Here is a 21,077-nt window from a genome sequence, read left to right as displayed (position 1 = left end):
CTGAAACAATTTTTCCAAAATGTAGAAGCAGATGAAGATCCCTCCCAAACACATCAGCAAATGCTGCTATGTTAAAAAAGGGGTACCACCCCCATGATAGTGACATGGATTGATACCTCACGGTAGTAAAACACAAATGGTCACACACATTCTATTGTCAGACTATCTGGGCTCCTCCCCTCATCCTGCCATTACTGACTTTGGGAAAGTCATGTAATTCCCCCCGTGCCTCAGTTTCCTCTTCTGTAAGATGAAGACTGATAATAGTATCTACTTCAGAAAGTTCCTGTGAGAACTCAAGGAGTTAATATATATAAAACACACAATGCTTGCCTGAAAACATGGCTCATGCTCTATGAATGTTTGAAATAGGATGAGAGTAAAGTTATTAGAAAGAATTTCTAAAATGAATTAAACAGGGTGAGCCAAGTGAAGGCCTTATTTATTATGAGGCGGGCATGTTCTTATGGAAATTTCCAGACAAAGGAAGGCATTGTCCTACCTAAGCACATACTTGTCTCGAGTGGTTCATCGACAGCTCTCCATCTTGGGTGTGTGTTTGGCATGTGAGCTCCGAGCTAGATGTGCCAGAAGCCACATGCAAAGAGAAACCACCTGTTGCTAAAGCCACTTGTGCAGAACCCTCTCTGAAGAGTGAGAAAGCGGACCTCCCTGCCTTTTAGGGCAGGTAAACTTTTTCTGTCTAGAAAAGGGGGCTAACAGACAGAAGTCACCCCGCCCCCTCAGGGGAGGCGTGGAAACCCCACAAATTATAAAGCTCTGTGCAGAGAGAAAGTCTATTGGGGCTCTCCAGCAGCAGAGGAGGAAACTGCAGAATCCCGCCCACCGGGGGTCCTTCAGAGTCCCTGTGCCAGGCACACTGCACTGGCGGTAACAGCAGGCAGAGCACCTCTCTCAATGTGGGTGAAGGGTCTCCAGTGTCAGCTCTCAGCAGCATTGTGCACTGTCAAAATAAACACAGCTGTGGGCCAGCATCAGGGCCAGGAGTTGACCCACAGGCACATGGGTTCAGGGCTCAGCTTGGCTACTTCCATGCTGTGGGACATTGCACAAAACACTCACTCCTTCTGCTCCTTGGCTTCTGTTATGGTTTGGATATGAGGTGACCCCCAAAGTAACATTGCTGTTACTGCAGCAATGTTCAGAGGTGAAATGATTTGATTATGAGAACTGCGACCTAATCAGTGGACGAATCCATTTGATGGATTAATAGTGGAAATATATTACTGAGTGGGAGCCGTAGGCAGGTGGCTGGAGGAAGTAGGTCACTGGAGGCATGCGCTTGGGGTTATGCTTTGTCTCCTTCTCTCACTGGCTTTCTCTCTGCTTCCTGACTTTCATGAGCTGAGCAGCCTCCCTCTGCCCCAGCCTTCTGCCATGGTGCTCTGCCTCACCTCAGGCCCAGAGCAATGGAGTGGGCCAACCGTGGGCTGAAACCTCTGAAACCCTGAGCCAAAATTAACTTTTCCTCCTCTACGTTGTTCCTGTCAGAGATGAATAGCTGACTAACAGAGCTTCCTCTACTCAAAACGGGAAGACCACCTGTCACCTTGCCACCCCTCACTACAGTGCGAAGGGCACTTGCCACGAGCCCATCCATGTCAAGAGGTTATGGTCATAACAGGCTGCAGTGTGTAGGTCCACCCTTTCTGTGGCTTCCTCTTGTTTTCTCGTTAATAGTGAACAAACAGGTATTGAGCTGGACTGTGTTTTGTGCCAGATTGACTGGTGGCCAAGCCCCTGGAGGAGCCAGAGGGTCCCAACTCTCCCCACTCTTCTCCAGAAGACCACTCCTCTCCCAGCCCCAGGCTTGGTCTCTGCAGTTCTCCATGGGCCAAGGTCCTATGGCCCTTAGCTGAAGCCTGGCAATTTCCAGAATCCAGCCCCATCTCAGTATCCATCCTGCTGCCATCACGTCATGAGCCCCTCACCTCTCCTCCTCCCCCTGGTGTGCAGCAGTCTCCTGACTGCTCTCCCTGCTTCCAGCCTTGCTCCCTTCAGCCTAGTAGCACCGTGACCAGGGAGGCCTTTGAAAACGACAATCCAGCATGTCACTAACCTGCTCCAGCACATCCCATGGATCCCCGCTTCACAGCAAAAGCCATACCTGGCAACAGCCTGCAAAGCCCTTCTCCTGCCATCTCAACCTGGGCCACACCCTGGAGTCACCCGGGAGTGCTCAACAAAAGAGAGGCTGAGCACCACGCTGGAAACTCACTTCACTGGTCTGCGACATAGTTCTGGTATCAGGACTGTTTTTAAAGATCCCACAATGAGGCAAATGTGCAGCCAAGAGGGAGAACCACTGTCCCTTTGATCTGCCTCCTATCACCCCTCTGCCCTCATCTCCAACTACGCCCCCTGGCTCCAGTCACGCGGGTCTCCTTGCTCTTCCTAAAACATGCGAAGCATGCTGATAACTCAGGGGAGGACTTGCCAGTCCCTCTGCCAGGACACACCCCCTCCCCAGGACAGGGTCTACATGGCTTGCTTCCTCAGCTCTTCAGATCTTTGCTCCATCTTAGTGAGGCTTTCTCTGACCACCAGGGAAATAAAATTGCAGCCCCACTCCTATCCCAGCAGGTCCCTATCACCCTCCCTCATTTTAAATGTCTGTGTAGCACTTACCACCACAGAGCATGCTGTGTGTTTGACTGGTCTTGTTTATCATTGGTTCCCAATCAAGTGAAATGCAAGCTCTGTGAAGGCAGAGAGTCCTGACTCTGTCATTCACTGCTCCATCCGGGGCCTAGATGGGGCTGGCACAGAATCGGACTTAATGGATAATATTTAAGCGAAGATCAGGTTCTTCCCGGTCCAGGAATAACCATACTCAATTATACAGCATACAGCAGGTGCTCCATAAGTGTTTATGGAACTGAATTGAATTCTTCTCCCTAAAAGAACATAGTCTCCAAATCCAGTTGCAAGATATTTCCCCAAAACTCCAGATGAGAGTTTTTGCAGCTACGGTTTGCAGCTTTCATAAAATTTCTTAAAGGAGGAGAAAAGGGGCAAAAGAAGGTGTAGGGGAGCTCAGGGAAGTTAATGAGATTTTCCCAGCTCTGGTACGTGCCCACATTTTTAATAATTAGGAGTAATAAAAATTCTAACTGAACCTTAAAGGAACATCCTTGTGTAACAAAGAGAGAAGTCAAGACAGACTTTCTGTCGGGTGTAATGACTTGTTAGCCCTAGAAGATGGATGTACTTTAAAAAACTAATTTACAGGGAAAAAAAATTGTTCATAAAAATGCAACTAATTGGGTTAAAATGACATATTAGCGAGAATGCCAGATGATTCTAGTGCCCTTAAGGAGTAAATTAGGTTATTAATCCTCACAATCCCTAATGGGAGGAAGCCCTCCCCCTACCCAGCAGATGGAAAGACTGATTCCAGGGAGAGAAGCAGGAAAGGAATCCCAAAAGTCTAACACACAGTCTGGCTATGTCCCCACACTGTGAGGACCCATCCTCCCATAGGCAGGTCTGACAAGGGCCCCGTCACTGACTCTGCTCACCCACTGGGTCTGAGGTCAGGCAGGGGCCGGTCGAGGGGCAGGCGGTCACTAAGGTAGGCGTTGTAGCCGTAGTACTGGAACTGCTTCAGGGCCACGCGCCGGCCTTCAGGGCTGAGCTCCTGGCCCCAGTGCGCAAACAGAGAGGAGTCTGTGAAGGGCTCAGCCTCTGCCTCCTCAGGCTTCGCAGGAGCCTCTGGAGGAAAAAGGGACAAGGAGACAGTGGTCAGAATGTACCCCTGCATATGCCACGACAACCACTTTCCCTTCCTCACAATGGTCTTGGGTCAAAACAATCTTAGCCCCTTCTTGGTGAGTGAGGGGAGAATGGCATTTTCATGCTTCCCAATAATTCATTCATCCATGAATACACCCCTTCATCCATCCAACAACCACTAGACATAAAGGATGTAGAAGTACACCTGGCAGGGTCTGCCAATGGGCTGACGGATGTGAGCCTGGTGCCCCACGGCTTCAACATGGGCTTCTGCTTCTCTTTCCCCAGCATGCACCCCTTTCCCTACAACCCTTCCTTACCCCAGGTCCCCAAGCTGGGGGTCTTCTTCTCTGCCCAGTGCTGGCCAGCCATCTCCCTCTGCATTGTCTGGTCATGCTGAGAGCTGGCTGGCTCCACCATGTGGCATTTAGCTGGCTGTTGTCCACCAGGAGAGGGGATAGGACACAGGTGACAGCCCAACCATTCTCAACCTGTTACGCGCAGGGCGCTGCTCACTGGACCCCTGGATGTTGTGGCAGCAGCCCCACACTGGGTCACACCCAGGAACTTGGAAGGGTGTTTCCAGCTGGAGGAGCAGGAGCTGTGGATTCACACACAGATGGATTCAAATCCTGCTCACCACATGCCTCAGCCTGCCCATGTGGGAGTCCCCAGCTGTGACATGGAGAACATGTTAGCCCCCAGTGAGGATCGCATTAAACAACATACACAAAGCACGTAGATCAGCACGTACCTCGGAAGGAGTGTCCAGGCAAGGGTATTAGGGTTATTATAGCAAGGGAAGATCATTTAAGCCTTTTTTATGGGGAAGCGGGTAACAGAAAGGCCTTGCCAGACATGGCTGGTAGACCAAGGCTTTCAAATTAGTTCTCCAGTTAAGGTCTGGAATCAGAGAGACTAGTCAGAGATACTGGCCCACTGGACAGCACCTTCTAGGCTATAAATATGGAGGTAAGTAAGAGACGAGGCACAGACCTGGAATGGAACACAGACCCAGGAAGGTGGAAGCTGGTCGGGAAGAGGAGCGGCAGGTCCACTGTCCATTCCTCAGCCATCCGTAGGGAGCCAATGGATACATAGCACTCCTAAAGGCACTGGGAGGCACAGGCAGGGAGCTAGGGTCCCCAGGTCTTCTACATTAGGGCTCTCAGAGCTGCAGGCTGCCACTACCTCTTGGGTCACTTTTCTAAGAGCTGATTTGGGAGAGGAAGAGGCCTGGGAACAGAAGGGGGAGCCTTCCAGCACCCAGGTTCCTCCTAGTGTGGAGCAGTTGATCCAGCAGTGGGAAGCCCTCATGAAATGTGTGGAGCCATCACCAGGTGAGAGGTGACTTAGAGCCCATGATTCTCAAAGCAGACAGAGCATACAGCATACAGGTGCCAGAGATTTTAGAGAGAGAGATGCAAAAATAAGATGCATTAATTGGACTCCCCGGAGCTGGCTGAACTCACTAAGTAAGGAAGCATCAAGCATCTCTCCTCTCAGGGCCAAATCCTCCATTTTGGACACATGTGTGACCCTGACATGACCATAAAAGTTAGCACAGGCTGAGTGCCAGGCTCTCCTCTAAGCACGTCCCCCTGTCGACTCCTCTCACCCTGATCATCTCCATTTCACAGAAGGACGGAAGCAAGGCACAGAGAGGGCAAGAGACTTGCTCAGGTTCACAAAGAAGGAAGCGAAGGAGCTGGGTGGGATTCAATCCTGGGAAGTCTGTCTGTCCAGACACCAGCCCTACCACTGTATCCACTGCCTCTGACTCTAATGACATGTTACCAATTTCTCCTAAAGTTGTAAAAAGGAAACTCAGATCCATCAAACAGAGTACAGTAAATTGTAGAATAAAAAGCAAACCAAGCACGCATTTCTAAGACAAAGCAAGGGGCTCAGGCGTGCGCGGGCCTGCCCACGGCTTCCTCCCAGAACCAGGGTGCGCTGGCTCACTCTTCATCCCTCAGAGGCAGGCTTGATGGGAAGCACCAGCTTGCATGATCCTGAAGGTCCTTGTTATCTCTAAAAAGATGTATGACTCATTCGTTTGGAATGGGGGGTAGTAAAACTCTAAATCAGTGAACCAACTGAATCATATAATATTTAAAAGAAATGTAGTTTTATTGCTCTCAAATGCCTAAATGGATATTACCAAGTAAAATGAGATCAGTTAATGAAAAAATTATGATTCACAATTAGGCCTGTGTTGCATAATGATGTAGTACAAACATATTGAAATCCTGGGTTACAGCACCACGTGTCCCTACCTTTTGATTCAGTCTGGGTACAAATGACAGCAAACTTGAAACTAGTAGGTCCTCAAAGAGGAATCAGGAACTACAGCGGGAAGGAAGACACACTTGTTGCAACCTTGATGAGAGCTACGTACTGTGCTAGGAGGTTTCCTTATCCAGGGCCATCTTATCCCCTTGGTCCTCACGGGTGTGGACTCCATGAGGGCAGGACCAAGTCTGTCTGATTCCTGCTCTATCTTTAGTTTCTAGAATACTATGTGGCTCTTCCGAGGAGATAGATACATCATTTTAAAATGAATTAGTTAATAAGTAACCCACAGTGGTCCCTTATTAGACATGAAGAAACCAAAGACAAAGAGGTCAAATGACTACTCTAAGGTCACCCAGCTTGTCACAGGCATGGAACAAAGGTCCAGCTTCTTCCCAACTCCACCTTCATTCCTCTATGCAAAGGGTGGCACCCAGTGGTCCATAGCCCACCACACATTTTTGAAAATGAAGTTCTGCTGAAACACAGTCACTTCCATTTGCTTACAGTCATCGATTGCTGCTTTAGAGATACAGGAAGAGTGCCGAGTGGGTGTGACAGACTGGGGGCCCGCGAAGCTGGAAACGGGTACCACCCGGTCCTTGGAGAGAAAGCCTGCCAGCCCTGCTCTGCGCGCTGCAGCGGCCCCACTTAGGCAAGGAGAACTTACCCTGCTCACGTGATTCTTTTTCTTCTCATTCCCCAAGCTAGTTAAGAACGTCGGCAATGGTTTCAGAATCCTGAGAGCTATAACACAGGGTTTTTTTGTTTTTTGTTTTTTTTGGTTTTTTTTTCCAGTTCTGAGGATTGAATCTAATGATGCACTACCACTGAGCTGGATCCTTAGCTCTTTTTTTAAATTTATTTTTATTTTGAGTCAGGATCTGGCTAAATTGCTGACCTTAAGCTTGTGATCTTCCTGCCTCCAGAGTCACTGGGATTATAGGTTTTTACTCCAGCTGTTTTATTGGTTTAGTCTACCTCACCTTGAGCCTCGATCTTCTCATCTGGACAAAGGGGTTGACAGTAATTGCACCTCCTTCATGGTTCAGTGGTGATCATTAAGTGAGACGTCTATGTAGGGAGTTTGGCACATGATAAGCTCTCAACAAACACCAACTACTGAGGACCCACAACACCCACAGCGCCAGCAGGGTACTCTCCCATCAATACCACCTTAGGTGAGATGGAAAGATGCCTGTCCTGAGGTCCTCAGCTCTGAAAGACACTGAGGACCAGATGAAGAGTCTTCACGTTCTTAGAGAAGCAGCCTTAACCAGTTCTAGGGCCAACTTTCTCGTCTTGTAAGAAAGCAGATCTATGTGGTTATCCAGCAAGGAGACAGAGTGGGACACAGGCAAAGAGACCCCACAGTTGCCTGGGTTGGGTGCTATGCAGGTGTCCAGGGGTGTCTGGACTTATCTTGTGGTGGCCAGATCTTCGGATGTCTCACCCAAGGACGAGACTGCTACCAGGAGCAGACTTGGGGTCAGGGGGCCCTGTTGGGGTTTACATCTACCTGGGCATATCTGATCAACCAACTGACGGGGTAACTAGAGAGAAGTAACGCTTCAGGGATCGAGGGCTCCCGAAGGAAGAGCCAAGAAGCAAAGATGCCAAAGCAGGAAAGAGCATGGTGTAGGGCTCAAGGTCCAAAAACAGGATGCTGGGCAGGTCTGTAGCTCAGGAAACAGAATCAGAGCCACCAGGGTCTAATCAGGTCTGAGACAGCCAGTGGACGAAGGGGAGAACACCACAACAAAGAGTGTGAAACTGAAAGATGTGGGATTAGCCACATCATCTGAAAGTAGTTTATGAACCTCCAAACACACGTTTCTAAGTCCAACATGCCAACATCACCAAAGGCGTCATCCCAAGTACCCGAATGCATTATTTGAGGTCCAACTGCAGGCTGATATTGGGCATCTTTGGCAAAATCTTTGCTCTGAGAACAGATGTCCTAGTTCAGCACCCCCAACCCACAGCATTGCCTCTGCCAGGTACTGAGACCAGACCTTCCTGCCTCCCCTGAGATGGAGGTCTTACCATTCCCATATAGATAGAAGGATGCTGCAGATCAGAGACACTGATGACTTATTGTTGGTCTTACACCCGCCTGACCACAGACCTGCCTGCGTGTCATAGGCCAAGAGTTACTTGGGAGGGGAAAAACCTACTTGAGGACGAGAAATCTCAGGCTCCGGGAGTTCCTCAGTTGGCCTGTGCTTCAGAGCAGCAAAAACAGCTGCCACCAGAGCCGTTCAGGTGGTCCCTGCTCCTCCAGCTGTGCAGGCCCTTCCTCAGACAGCTTCTTTTCACCAGCCAGTAACTAAAAGGCATATGCCAGGCCCAGCCAGAAGCACCAGGCCCCTGCCCTGTGTGCTCAGCATTCCTGCAGCCTGGTTAGGGCCTGCACCCTGCTGTTGCCTGTCGAATATATTTTGACTATCACTTGCTCAAGCCCTTCCTGGGCTGGCCCCTGTGAATAGAACAAGAGGTTTCTAGAGACACACTTTCTCAGTCCATCTGCTTCCCCATGGTAATGCCCAGTCCTCATTGTGTATGACCTGCTTTCCAGAAAGTTCTACCAATGATCACATAGTGCATCAGAGAAATGCCACAATATGATCTTAGAGATCTGCCTACGGAGCCTGACATATAGCCCGATAACAAGAGTGGAACATTACAGACACATCCTGACAGGCTCCATGCTAATTCCCACAGACAGGAGAGAAGTGGGGCAGGGAAGAGCTTGCACAGCTTGGAGCAGTTCATATAACAAAAACCACAGCTTTGAGCCTTGTCATAGGCTAATTAGCCAGTCAAGAGGAGCACATCTGGACACCCTGCCAAGGCTTTGCCAGCTCCTGAAGGAAGTAGGAAGAACCCCTGCATGGGGGTGGGTGCTTGGGTGGGCAGTCCAAATAGGGGCTGGCCCTGCCCTGCTGACTTTTGCTCCAAGGTCTGGTGGTTCTGAGACCCAGGATAGATGGAAAGATGGGCTTAGAAGTGAAACAGACGTTGCAATGCTGTCTTCCCTGGAGACCTGTCATCTGGAGCTGAGTTTTGCCAGTTCTTGCTGGAGCTGCAGATAGAAACTCAGAGGTGCTGGTGTCTTTTCAGGGAAGTTTCAGGAGAGTCTGCAGCCCAGACCTCTTCCTGAACAAGAACCCAGCACCCATCTCTGTTCCTGGGATTGTAGGATAAGACAATGGGAGAGATCCCATTGCACTGTTGCTCTTGGAGGTCAAAGTGGTATCGGGCTCCCACAGTGGGTTGGGCAGCAGGGCTGCTCAGGCCTTTCCGAGAAGGCAGACAGAGCCACACACAGGACGTAGCTCACAGGATCAAGCCCAGCCTACCGCCCAGGTGGAAGCAGAAACCATGGCTCTGCTTTTAGTCCCTCAGTTTGGGTTCCTGTCAGGATGTTTTCTCGGGAAACTGATGAAGCCTTCTTGTTCCTTATGGTTTTAATTCGGTTTACCATATGACCCTCTCTCTGGCACAGAGGACAGCTAAGAAGGCTTTGAGGGTGGGTGGGGAAGGGACCCATCTTCTGCCCAGCAGCCAGTCCTATGGCCACAGCAGTTTCTATCTCTGCCCTCAGGTTGTGCTCAGTCAAAGCTTTGGGTGTTTGGTGAGGGGATCCAGACCCAGTGGATGGAGGTGGGAGAAACACACAGGCAGCCCAGGTCCCAGGCAGCTGCCTGTGCAGGGCACTTGGGCCCTGTGTCTAAAGTTCATTCAGGTCACAGAATGATGGTCCTGCCTCCTGGCCCCCTTCTCAGACTGTCCTGGGAACCTCCTTCTCTCCACTCTTGTACCTGCTAGTCATTCTTCCTGGGAAAGACCAACAGCCCCTTTAAGCTTCCGTTTTCTTCCCTTGTGAAATGGGAACAGACTGCCAGGTAGCTATGGGGCTGAGTGTGAAGTCAGATTTAGGAAAAATGAACGTTAAACATCAAATGAGGGAGTTCCAGGTGATGTTGAGGGTCCCAGGCAGAATTCTTCAAGCAGGATTTCCTTTCCTTCTTCACTAGCTTTCAAAACAGCTCTGCTGGGTACAATTTACATACCATAATATCACCCATTTTAAACATCCAGTTCAATGACTTTCATAAAACTTTTCCTCAACTCTTGAGATGCCTTGGTGCATGCTTTATTTGAGAGTTAAAAAGAAAAGGGCTAATTGAATGTCCAGAAATGTACGTTTTCAGCTCTCAGTAAACTGCCTGCTGACTTCCTGCTGGTGAGAAGTCTCCATTATTCCCACTAAAGAGCTTGATGTCTGGCTTCTCTGGAGAAGACCATGCTGTTTGCAGTTCCTCCTGACCCTGCTAAGGAGGGCGGGATTCACAGCACTGCACAGGAAGGGGTGACACCTGGAAGAGCCGAGTGGCACCACCCAGGTCCCACCTGCAGCTTTCATCTGCTGTGCCACCTCTTTCCATGCCACAGCCAGGGACGCTGTCTCCCTCCCTCCTCTTCCAACACCCAACTTTAAGGTCGAAATTCCAGCTTTGGAGGCACTGAGCCAAGCCAGCAGCCTGGGAAGCCAGGAGCCTCAGCAGACTCTGTCCTCTAGTGCTGGGCAAATCTGCCCCAACTCTGCTTCTGTAAAATGGGGCCAGGGGTTGAGCTTCACCTCAGGGGAGTCAGGGGACTTTAGTACATCAGAGTGGTACTTTTCTTATTGGGATCCCAAGAGAGAATTCCCAGATTTTGTTAAACACCCTTTAAGGTTTTCAGAGCCCTTTCAGAGTGAGCTACCCTGATAAGTAGAGGGCCCGCCTCTTCTTGGCTCTGGAAATCCATCAGAGCAGGAACTGATGGTCCTTTGCCAGTAGCCCCCACAATTAGACTCTCTCTTCCAGGAGTCCTCCGGGCTGCTAAAATAAGGAAGTGGAATCAGACAAGAAAGAGCTTGGAAGTAATCGGAAGGAAGGAGTCCTAACAGCTCCCTCAGAACAAGGACTTTACTCGTAGCAGGAGATGTGATCTGGGACAGCTGCCACCAGCTCCTGCAGGGGAAAGAAGAGAGGCTTCCTTCAGGGCACCTCCTCCTAAGAGAGGGCAATCCACAGGCAGGAGAGTGGGCCCCTGTCATGTCAAGAGTGGGCGACACAAGGGGCTCAGTCCACCAGACAGAGGGGCTCCAGGGTCAGCCTGCCTGTGGAACCTTCATCAAGCTCTTGAACCTCTCCAAACTTCAGCTTGCCCATCGACTGAACAGAAAGCATCATATGTACCCCTAAGCACTTTGCAAAGGGCAAGTGAGATCACAGACACCAGCAAAGGGCTTAGCAAACCCTCAGACAGATGCACAGTGAGTAGTGTTTTATGGCTGCTGTAACAAATGACCAGGAACTCAGTGGCCTAAGAGAACACAAATTCATTACTTTTTAGTTCTGGAAGTTAGCGGGTGACTGGAGTCTCACTGGGCTAAAACAAAGGTGTCAGAGCGGCTGGTTCCTCCCGGAGGCTCTAGGGAGGATCTGTTCCTGACTCATGGCCCTTCCTCACCTTCAAAGCTAACACAGTGGGTGGGGTCCCTCCACACACAGCACTCTGACCCCTTCTTGCCTCCCACTTGCACACAGGCACTGGCCTCTATAGTCACCTTAGGCCCACCTGGTTAACCCAGGCTACTCCCCCAATTTTAAGGCCAGCCGATTGGCAACGTTGGCTGCATATGCATCCTGAGTTTCCCTTTTCTGTGTAAGAAGCACATTCATAGGTTCCAGGGTGAGGCCATGTACATCTCTGGGCAGACATTATTCTGCTGCCACAGTCAAAGATCAATCGTTGCAGTTTTTTCAGACTATAAAGGAGATTCTAGTACTTACCCTTGGAGTTGTAGTGAGGCAAAGTATCAATAGCTGACAATTATTGAGAGTCTACCATGTGCCAGCACAGCTGCCCTCTCAACCCCCACACAGGAACCTGCCCAGTACTATCCATACAGGGCTGTTGTCGATGTTATCCAAACACCAGGTGCACCCCAGGCAGCAAGCAGCCAGGAGCTGTGGAGGGGCCCCATCCTTTTCACCCACCACTGACCTTGAAGTCACCTTGGCCCTGCATCCCTGGGCACCAGTTAAGCAACAACAAAGGAGAGCCTCAGACAGTGCCAGGCAAGTCCTGTGGCAACCACTCTCCTGCCTCTGTTTCCTCCCCACTGGTGCTGGCAGAAGCACTGCAGTTTCCAAGGGCTCCAGGCCTGTGCTCTGCTTCCTGCCGCTGTGCTCTGGCATATGGCCACCCAGGTCTAGTTTTCAAAACTCCCTAAGCTAATGTTCTACAGCTGATGTTCTGTTTGCTATTGCTTTTTCTGTTGCTGTTCAAGAAGGTGCAGGACGTTCCAGACTCTCAAAATCGGATGAACACCGTGGACCATGTTAGGGATTAGATGTGAGGTGTCTCCCAAAACCTCATGTGTGAGACAATGCAAGAAGATTTAGAGAAGAAATAATTGTGTTATGAGAGCCTTAACCCAATCAGTGAATTAATCCCCTGATGGGATTAACTGAGTGGTAACTGAAGGTGGATAGGGTGTGGCAGGAGGAAGTGGGCATTGGGGGCATGACTTGGGGGATATATTTTATATCTGGTGAGTGGAGTCTCTCTCTCTGTTTCCTGATCACCATGTGAGCTGCTTCCCTCTGCCACACTCTTCCACTATGATGTCCTGCCTCACCTTGAGCCCTGAGGAATGGAGCCAGCCTTCTATGGACTGAGACCTCTGAAACCTTGAGCCCCTAAATAAACTTTACCTCCTCTACAAAGTTCTGGTCAGGTCTTTTAGTCATAGGAGCAAAATAGCTGACTAAAACAGGCCACATCTAAGAAAAATGCACATTGGTACGTGCATAGAACCACCTGCATTCAGTAGCATGGAAGTCATAGCAGGTAGTACAGTGTGAGGCAATGGCTGGCAAGCTTTATTCTATTCAAGACAAGTTGTATGGATTTAGGCTTTCAGGTCATGTGTTCTCTGTCACAATGACTGAAAGCAGCCATAGATAATGTGTACATGAATGGGCATGGCTGTATCCCAAGGAAACCATTCAGGGCAGATTTGGCCAAGTGTAGTGATGGAGCAGACTCAGATTCATGGCTTCCTTTACTAGAAGGATGAGGCTTCACTGCTCAGGATCTATTTCCTCACTTGTAAATGGTGAGACCAACACCTCCCAGGTAGAGTTAGTGAGGAATAAAGGAGGGAATGTGGGTAAAGCACTATTTTTTTTTTTTTTTTTTTTGGTACAGGGTACTGTACTGGGCCTGGCTTTTGAACTTGCGATCCTCCTGCCTCAGCCTCCTGAGCCGCTAGGATTACAGGCATGTGCACCACCATGCCTGTCTTGCCGGTTTTGATACTCATCTGCCTCATTCCATGGAGGATGCACTCTGACTTCCCTGGCATCAGCTTCATGCCACACAACCTTAGTCCACCTGGCTGGCCAAGAGTGGGACCTAAGGTCAGCCCTGCTTGCGAAGGATAAAAGGCACTCATGACAATGGCAGTCCAAGTCACTGAGAAGAGCAGTCAGGGCAGGATTGGAGGAGTCATGCCCTGCACTCTTGGAGGGGCCAGCAAGGATTTGGGAAGACAGCCCCAGACAGGGGTGCTAGGACTTAGGAAGGGTGGCAAGTCCTAGCAAGAAGCTAGAGAACAAGTCGTGGGGGGAGGGTCCCTTGAGTCTGGACTGACATGGCAGGCAAGGAAGAGGAAGATGCCTGGTTCTGCGAGCTCACTCTGGATACTCCATAACGGCTCCTTCCAGGTACATATCCACAACAAGTCACACAGGGCTGGCCCTATGGTGCCCTCCCTAACCTGCACTGGGTGGTTCTGGGTCCAGGAATGGCCAGCTCACTGCTGAGGTGGCTGGTGCAGCCAGAATTCATAGCGTGCACACACATCACAGAGAAATGGAAACCAACCTGATTAGAAATTATGCAGAATGAAGGCTGCTATTAAAGGGTCCAAGTTTATATTTCAAGCCAACCATATAAAGTACATGTGAAAAACTCATTTTAGGGAGGGACAAATGTACATATCTTAGGAACCAGGATTTATATGCACCATTACTTGCTACTTTAAAGCAACCCTTTAAACCTAGAATTCTGCCTAGGAGATATAATGAACTCAGAAGCACACACCATCATTTCCCTCCCCTGAGAGCTGGCAGCCTGTGGCTGAGCACCCAGACTTCTAAATATACACCTCACTGTTCACACATAAAACACAACTTTGTTGCCACATGTCAGTTTCCTGGAAGGAACTCGTGGGACTGACCCTGTTAATGTTCAGGTACCACAGTTCTCCTGATGCAGGAGCTGGCCACCATGGGGGAAAGAAGTGTGACCCCTGGCAGTAGGTGAGCCTGAAGTCCAGACCAGTGTCAGACCCTCCAGCAGCTATTATTCCCTGTAAAGTGCTGGGATGTGCCACAGGGTCCTTGCTTTAGGAAACCTACAACCTGCATTTAGCTGCAAAAATCACATGCACCTTTCCTCTGTAATAGAACTCTACCCTTCACTCTCCTGTCTTAGAAGCCTCTCCTAGGAAGCCTGCCTGTTTCCAGCATCTTCCTTCTGGTCTGAAGGGGCAACAACTTGCTGTAGGGCATGGTTCCCAAGCATTGGCAGACATCAGACAGCTGCCTTCATTCCTTGTTTCTTCCAGCACCCAAGAGGGCTCTCCTAAGCAGTGGCTCCTACTGTGCTCAGTGGGTGCATGAGTATGCACAGAACTTCTGAGGCCGCACCCCAGCCTGGGCCCTGGGAAAACCGTCAAACTTCCTCCCTCAGAGACCCCGTGCCAGTGCAGGGGCCTACGTCTTGATCTACAGAAAGCTTCTGCAACCTGTATGCCAGGCTGGTAGGGAGGCAGGCCTGGGGACATCAACCCAGGTCCTCAGAGGAGAGCAGAGGGTCCATTCTGTTCCATTCAGTTCTCACTGGCTGTATCCTCACACATGGGTGCATGGCCGTGCACTTGTGCACGCGCGCACGCGCTTACAGAAGCTTGCAGCAGCCTACAAAGGCTTGTCCTGAGAATTGATTCTTCTAGTCCCAGGGGGCTGCTCACTGCATGAAGCAAGACCATTAAAAATATGCCATTTCAAAGACCAGAGAAGAACACTTGTAAAAACAAATTTGCGGAAGAAATATTATGGGGCTCCACTCTGGTTAAATAACCCATATCTGAATCTTTAAGTGCAATTTCCAGCACAGAGGGATAAATATGAGCCAGGGCCTGGGGAGCCTGGGGTCTGCTCACATGCCCCTAGGTGGTGCATGCCATCTTGGCCGGGGCTGCCCCCAGGCCGAGCACATCACTCCCAGCAGCTGTCGGTCACTGGCCAGCTTTTCATTACAGCCCTCAGTCGTAAATCTCCCAGCCCCCGGGGCCGCGGCTGCACTGCAGCATAGAGAAGTGGATTTGTCCTTCGAAAAAGTTAACAAACAGGTCCTCCCAACCCTGGGCCCCAGCAGGATCAGGAAAGGCTTTGAATTCACGTCAAAGAAAGCATCAAAGGAAATAGGCCATTTTCAAACAAAATCCATTTCTCGAGCATGACGGTGGAAATATTTATCACATGAAAGATGTGAGACCTTTATGATGTCTCCGTGCTCTGTTAGGGATGCAGCGTGTGTCCGGCGCAACGTGTGCAAACCCTGTCATGCCTGCGATTTTTGAAAGGGGGAAAATTAGTCCTTCCCATCTGGTGGATTCTTAATTTACCAACCTGGTCGTGCTGCCTGGGCACCTGAGGCAGAGGAAGGAGGCAGGCACAGCTACTGCCAGACAAAATAAGCTGAGGTTTTAGACAAAGACACTCTGCATGTCCAGAACGCAGTGAATAGGGTCCCATGCTTATCTATCGCTGTCAGCCATGGGCTTTGAAAAGCATCCACACTGATACCTCATGCACAAGGTCAGACCAGGTTTCCTCAGTGGGTCTCGGGATTATCCAGAGTCTGGATCTTTGTCCATAATCATGAGTATTTGGTCTACAAATACATGTTCAAAGTGCACATATGAAGCCTGGGAAGAAATCACAAGAGGGCAAGCCAGCCTTCTAGGGAGGCCCGAGGTCTTTCAGGCCTAGATCTGAGGATGCGTGCTCTGCTCAGAGACCCTGCAGACCAGAGGCTCTTCCTCTGCATGTGCTGTGAGGCTGGTGGTCAGCCAGGGGCATCTGATGCACAGCCTTTCACAGGCCACTAACGTCTTCTCTTCAGGATGGAGACATGAAGCCTGGTCACTTGCCCTTTCCTCGGGGTTAGTGACTCAGACAGCAACTTGCTGGTGGGCCCCAGCACATGGAAGAAGACACATTGACTTGCTCTATCTTTTCTAGGTTCCCTCAGACAGTCAAAAATTAAACTCCATGAATTTGGAATTAGAAATAAAATGAAATTCATTTATTCAACCAAGAAGTCTCGAGATGCAGCTGTGCAGAGACACAGCCTGACCTGACAGTGAAGTGCGAGACCCCTGAGCCACACTGCCTAAGTCTGGAATTTGGCTTCACCACTCCCTCTCTGTGACCTGGCACAAGTCACTTAAGCTCTCTGTGCCTATTTTCTAATATGGAGACTTGGGAATAATCAAAAAAACTGCTTCCTTGTGGGGTTTTTGTGAGAAGAGAAATCAGAGCCCTTTGTATCCTACGTATACATCCATACTGTTTATTGTTACTGTCACTATTGTTGCTGGTGGAGGTTCTATGGTGGGAGCTAGAGTAGAGTTATGAGTGAACCTGGAAAGTCGTTGGGAGTGGGGTGCAGTTCCCCACTTCGCCATCTGCTCCACCATGTTTAGCATAGAGGAACTTAGAACCCAGGGCAGCTCCTCTATGCCCCTGAAGAGGGTGGAGAGAATCCAGAGTCTGCTGGTCCCCTGGGGTGAGTCGCTGAGAGACGCACCAGGAAGGTCTGCTCCTGAGCCTCAGCCCTGTTCCTACTGAGGTTGAAGTGGGGTTGTCAGGGAAGCCATGGGTGTGGGCGCCCCGTGCCATATTGTGAGGGCCACTATATCCAGCATTGAGTGGGCAGATGGTGGTCTTCCTGCCAGGTTGGTCTGTTGCAACCTGGAGCCTGGGGCTGGCAAACAGAGAGACCCCTGCTATGCTTGGGATATCCAATGTCCCCCAAAGGCCCACAAGTCAATGGCTTGGTCTCCAGGGTGGTACTGTTGGGAAGTGTTGTGGACCTTTAGGAAGTGGGGCCTTGTGGGGGTCCTAAGGTCATTGGAGGCATACTCTTGAAGGGGATTCGGGGACCCCACCCCTTCCTCCTCTTCTCTTTTGCTTCCTGGCCACAGGTGAGCAGTTTTGCTCTGCCACATGTTCCACCATGACACACCACCTCACCACAGGCCCAGAGCAACACAGCCACTTGGCTGTGGACTGGCACCTCCATAACCATGAGCTGAAATAAGCATTCTCTCTTTCTAAGTTGGTTGTCTCAGCTTTTTTGCTATAGTGGTGGAACTGTCACTCTGCAGGAAATTACCAGGTTCCTCACAGCTTGAGCTGCTCCTCCAGGCTGCACGGGCTCCTGCCGGTGCTCATGACCCAGCAGCCATGGCATCTCAGCAGCCCAGATATCAGAGCAACCAGGAGTGCAAGGTTAGGAAGCAGTGTGGGCAGGGTCCCAAGAGTGGTCTCCATGACCAGAGAGGTCTGGAGGTGACAAGCTGCTCTGCTGTTGAGAGTAATCAAAGGGAGTGACCACCTCACACACCCACCTCTCCACTCACCTCAGATGAGACATTGTTATGGTTTGGATGTGAGGTGTCCCCCAAAAGCTCCTGTGTGAGACAATGCAGGAAGGTTCAGAGGAGAAGTGATTGGTTGTAAGAGTCTTAACCCAACCAGTGAATTATCCCAGATGAGGGAATTGGGCATGGCCTTGGGGTATATATTTTGTGTCTGGAGAGTGGAGTCTCTCTCTCTCTCTCTCTCTCTCTCTCTCTCTCTCTCTCTCTCTCTCTCTCTCTCTCTCTCTCTCTCTCTCTCTGCTTCCTGATGATGTGAGCTGCTTCCCTCTGCCATGCTCTTCCACCATGATGTTCTTCCTCACCTGGAATCCCAAAGAATGGAGCCAGCCATCTATGGACTAAGACCTCTGAAATGGTGAGCCCTCAAATAAACCTTTCCTCCTCTACAGTTGTGCTGGTTGGGTCATTTAGTCACAGCAGAGAAAAAGTGACTAAAACAGACACTGTGACTGGTTCCCTGGATTGGACTTGGGCAAGGCCAGCTCCATCCTAACCTCCTTGTCTTCTCTGAGGCCCCGGTAGAGCAGTGGGCTTGGGGGATGGTGTGCAGGGCTCTGGGCTCCCTCTAGGGGAGGAGTGCACCCTGCTGATGTGTTCTGCCTCCTTGATCCCTCACCTCACTGCGTTTCTCGCCACAGGCACTCTGGTCAGGCCAGTGGGTTGGGACATCTCCCAAATGCACATGTGAAACAAAGGCAGACCAATGTTTCTAGGCTTTTTATGATCATAACCTATAGTAGGAACTGTATTTTTGCATTACACTCAGTACGTCTCATACACATGTACAAAAACTCATGGGGTAAACAGCAGTTTGCAAAACAGTCTTTAGCTTTACTATGTGGGACTGACTCTGAGATGTTCTATTTTATTCTAACATATTCCATTAAGGAAGAATGCAGGACATGACTTGGTAAATTGATTCCATGATCTCCGGATGGGTCATGATGGATCTAGATCAATGGATTGCAACTCTTATAAACCAATGCCCCCTTTTTATAAATGTTAAAATTTCCACCTTCCTTTTATTTTACTTGACATTTGAAAAAATTAAATATCATAACTGAAACAAAACAAAACAAGGACTATTTTAAATATGCATAAGTACACGTCATCTGAGTTTCCTAAGGTTTTGATATGGAGCCCCCATAAGAGGAGAAATGACATCCCCACCCTCCATTTATAATGGAAAATAACTTAACCAGAACTCTATAGAGGCTCCTTGGGGAAGATGAACCCTGAGTGGGGTTAGGGGAGTCTTCCCCCATTACCAGAGGGGCTCCAATTTAATCTGTCTACACATGAGATTTTGCATAAGAAATCCTTCTACGAGAGGGTCCTCATCTAAACAAAATGGTTTTAACCCCCCAAACTAGTGAGTCTTTCTGCCTCATTCCCCAAGAAAGAGAAGGAAGCCAAGTCACATATCTCTCAGAAAGGTAAAAGCTTGTGCAGGCGACATAGAGGCAAAGCTGGGCAGAAGGAGGGATGGCCAAGCAGGTGGTGAGCCCTGGGCATTCCTGGGGTCTGTAAGCTGTTTCCAAAAGGTCCAAAAGATCAACAGAAGGACTCAGTTCCTGGGCTTTGGGTGAAATTTCTAGAAGACTCAGGGTTGAAAAACTTTTTGCTTAGTAGAAGTCAGAAGCTCTCCTTAACAGTTACATGTGTCTTTGATTAATTGACCCTCTCTGAACATAGGCAGTGTGTTTTGAGGTGAGCGCCTTCCTTGCCTGGGTGCAGGAGGCTGGAAGCCCTGGATGGTCAGAAGACAGGCATCCTTGGTGTGCCTGCCGGCCACGCACACTGTGTGTGCCCATGGCGGGAGGGAGGGCTCTGTTGCCTCTCCACACAGACATGTAAAAGCCTATGTCAAGAGCCAGGGCTTAGGCTGGGTTGTAGCTCAGTGGTTGAGTGCTTGCCTCACATGCATGAGGCGTTAGGTTCAATTCTCAGCAACACATAAACAAATAAAATAAAGGTATTATGTTCATATACAACTAAAAACAAAATGAAACAGCAACAAAACTCCAGGTAATTAAAAAAAAAAAAAAAAAAAGAATCAAGACTTGTGGCTCTTCAGCAACCCAACACCATGGAGCCCCCAGGGATCCAGGAGCAGAACTCCTTTCAGATGGTGGGTTGTGGCTGCAGCTGCCACCCGCTGCTCCTTTACAGAGCCCTTCCTTACTCAGAGCCAGAGAGGAAAGGCAATGAGATGGGCTCTTGTCAGCAAAATCCTGTAAACACAGCAAAAACCACTGGGCCAATGTGATGTCAGATGGACTCATAGTGGAGAGAACCACCTGATTGGTAGAATGAGCCCAGGACCCACCCCTAAATTCCCAGATGAACTCACACACACTCCTGCATGTGCAGGGCACCTACAGGCACCATCAATGAGCCACGGCTCAACCGGAGTTCCCAACACTGGCTACACCTCAAAGTCAACTGGGAAACTAAAGGCTGATGCCCGACCTCCAACACCCTGACCAACTGCACTGGAAATCTCTGGAGGTGAGATCCAGGCACGTTGTTTTCATTTATGACTCTAATTTGCAGACAGGATTCAGAACACTGGTTTGAGAGCAACCATTCCCAAACCTCTGTGCTGTGTGTGTGTGTGTGTGTGTGTGTGTCTCCAAGAATCCACCTGGCAAGTTTGTTAAAAATACAGACCACCCAAGATGTTCCATCCCTGTAACTCTTAGAAATTAGCTCCTTCCTAATCAGTAGGACTTCATATCCATTGGCAATACCTCAAATCTCAAATAACAAAGCAACCCTTAACATCTCATCCCCTGAACAAATACTATAATCTATTTATGTATCATAACTGTTATGCTGGAAAAAACACTTTGCCTTCTCTCAGATGTAGTAATATGTTATCATTATCCTCTTTCCAACAGCCTTTTGGAAGTTTAATAACTTATGACTGCGAGGTCTATTTTCCTCATCTGAGCATCGTAATGTTTTATCTTTTCTACCTGAGCATTGAAAGGCCCGCCCATCTTTCCAACAGCAACTCATGGAGGGTTCTTGGCTATCCTCAGGTGTAGACCCAGAAGCCCTTGCGGGAGCTGGGGTGCAGTGGGCCCCAGCTTCAGCGCTCGCCTCCTTTCTGCCTGCCAAGCAGTTCTTACAAACAGAAAAGATCTGTTTTAAGATGTAGAGTGTTTTATGCTAGACCACAAACTCCTTAGGTGTTTCTGATGGGTATTTCCCAGTTTGCACT

The 21,077-nt window shown here is 49.5% G+C and overlaps 1 protein-coding gene across 2 annotated transcripts in view; it reads right to left on the bottom strand.

The window, feature by feature from the left end:
* Nucleotides 1-21,077, bottom strand: part of GALNT18 (polypeptide N-acetylgalactosaminyltransferase 18) — a 317,789-nt gene that overhangs the window by 155,430 nt on the left and 141,282 nt on the right. For both annotated transcript variants that reach the window (XM_079102714.1, XM_079102713.1), the window contains exon 2: nucleotides 3,543-3,735. In XM_079102714.1, coding sequence (XP_078958840.1) covers nucleotides 3,543-3,735 — 193 coding nt within the window. The remainder of the gene's footprint in view (nucleotides 1-3,542; nucleotides 3,736-21,077) is intronic.

Source organism: Sciurus vulgaris (genome assembly GCF_902686455.1).
Source record: "Sciurus vulgaris genome assembly, chromosome: 11".
NCBI classification, from domain to species: Eukaryota; Metazoa; Chordata; class Mammalia; order Rodentia; family Sciuridae; genus Sciurus; species Sciurus vulgaris.
This window is presented reverse-complemented; position numbering and strand designations above follow the sequence as displayed.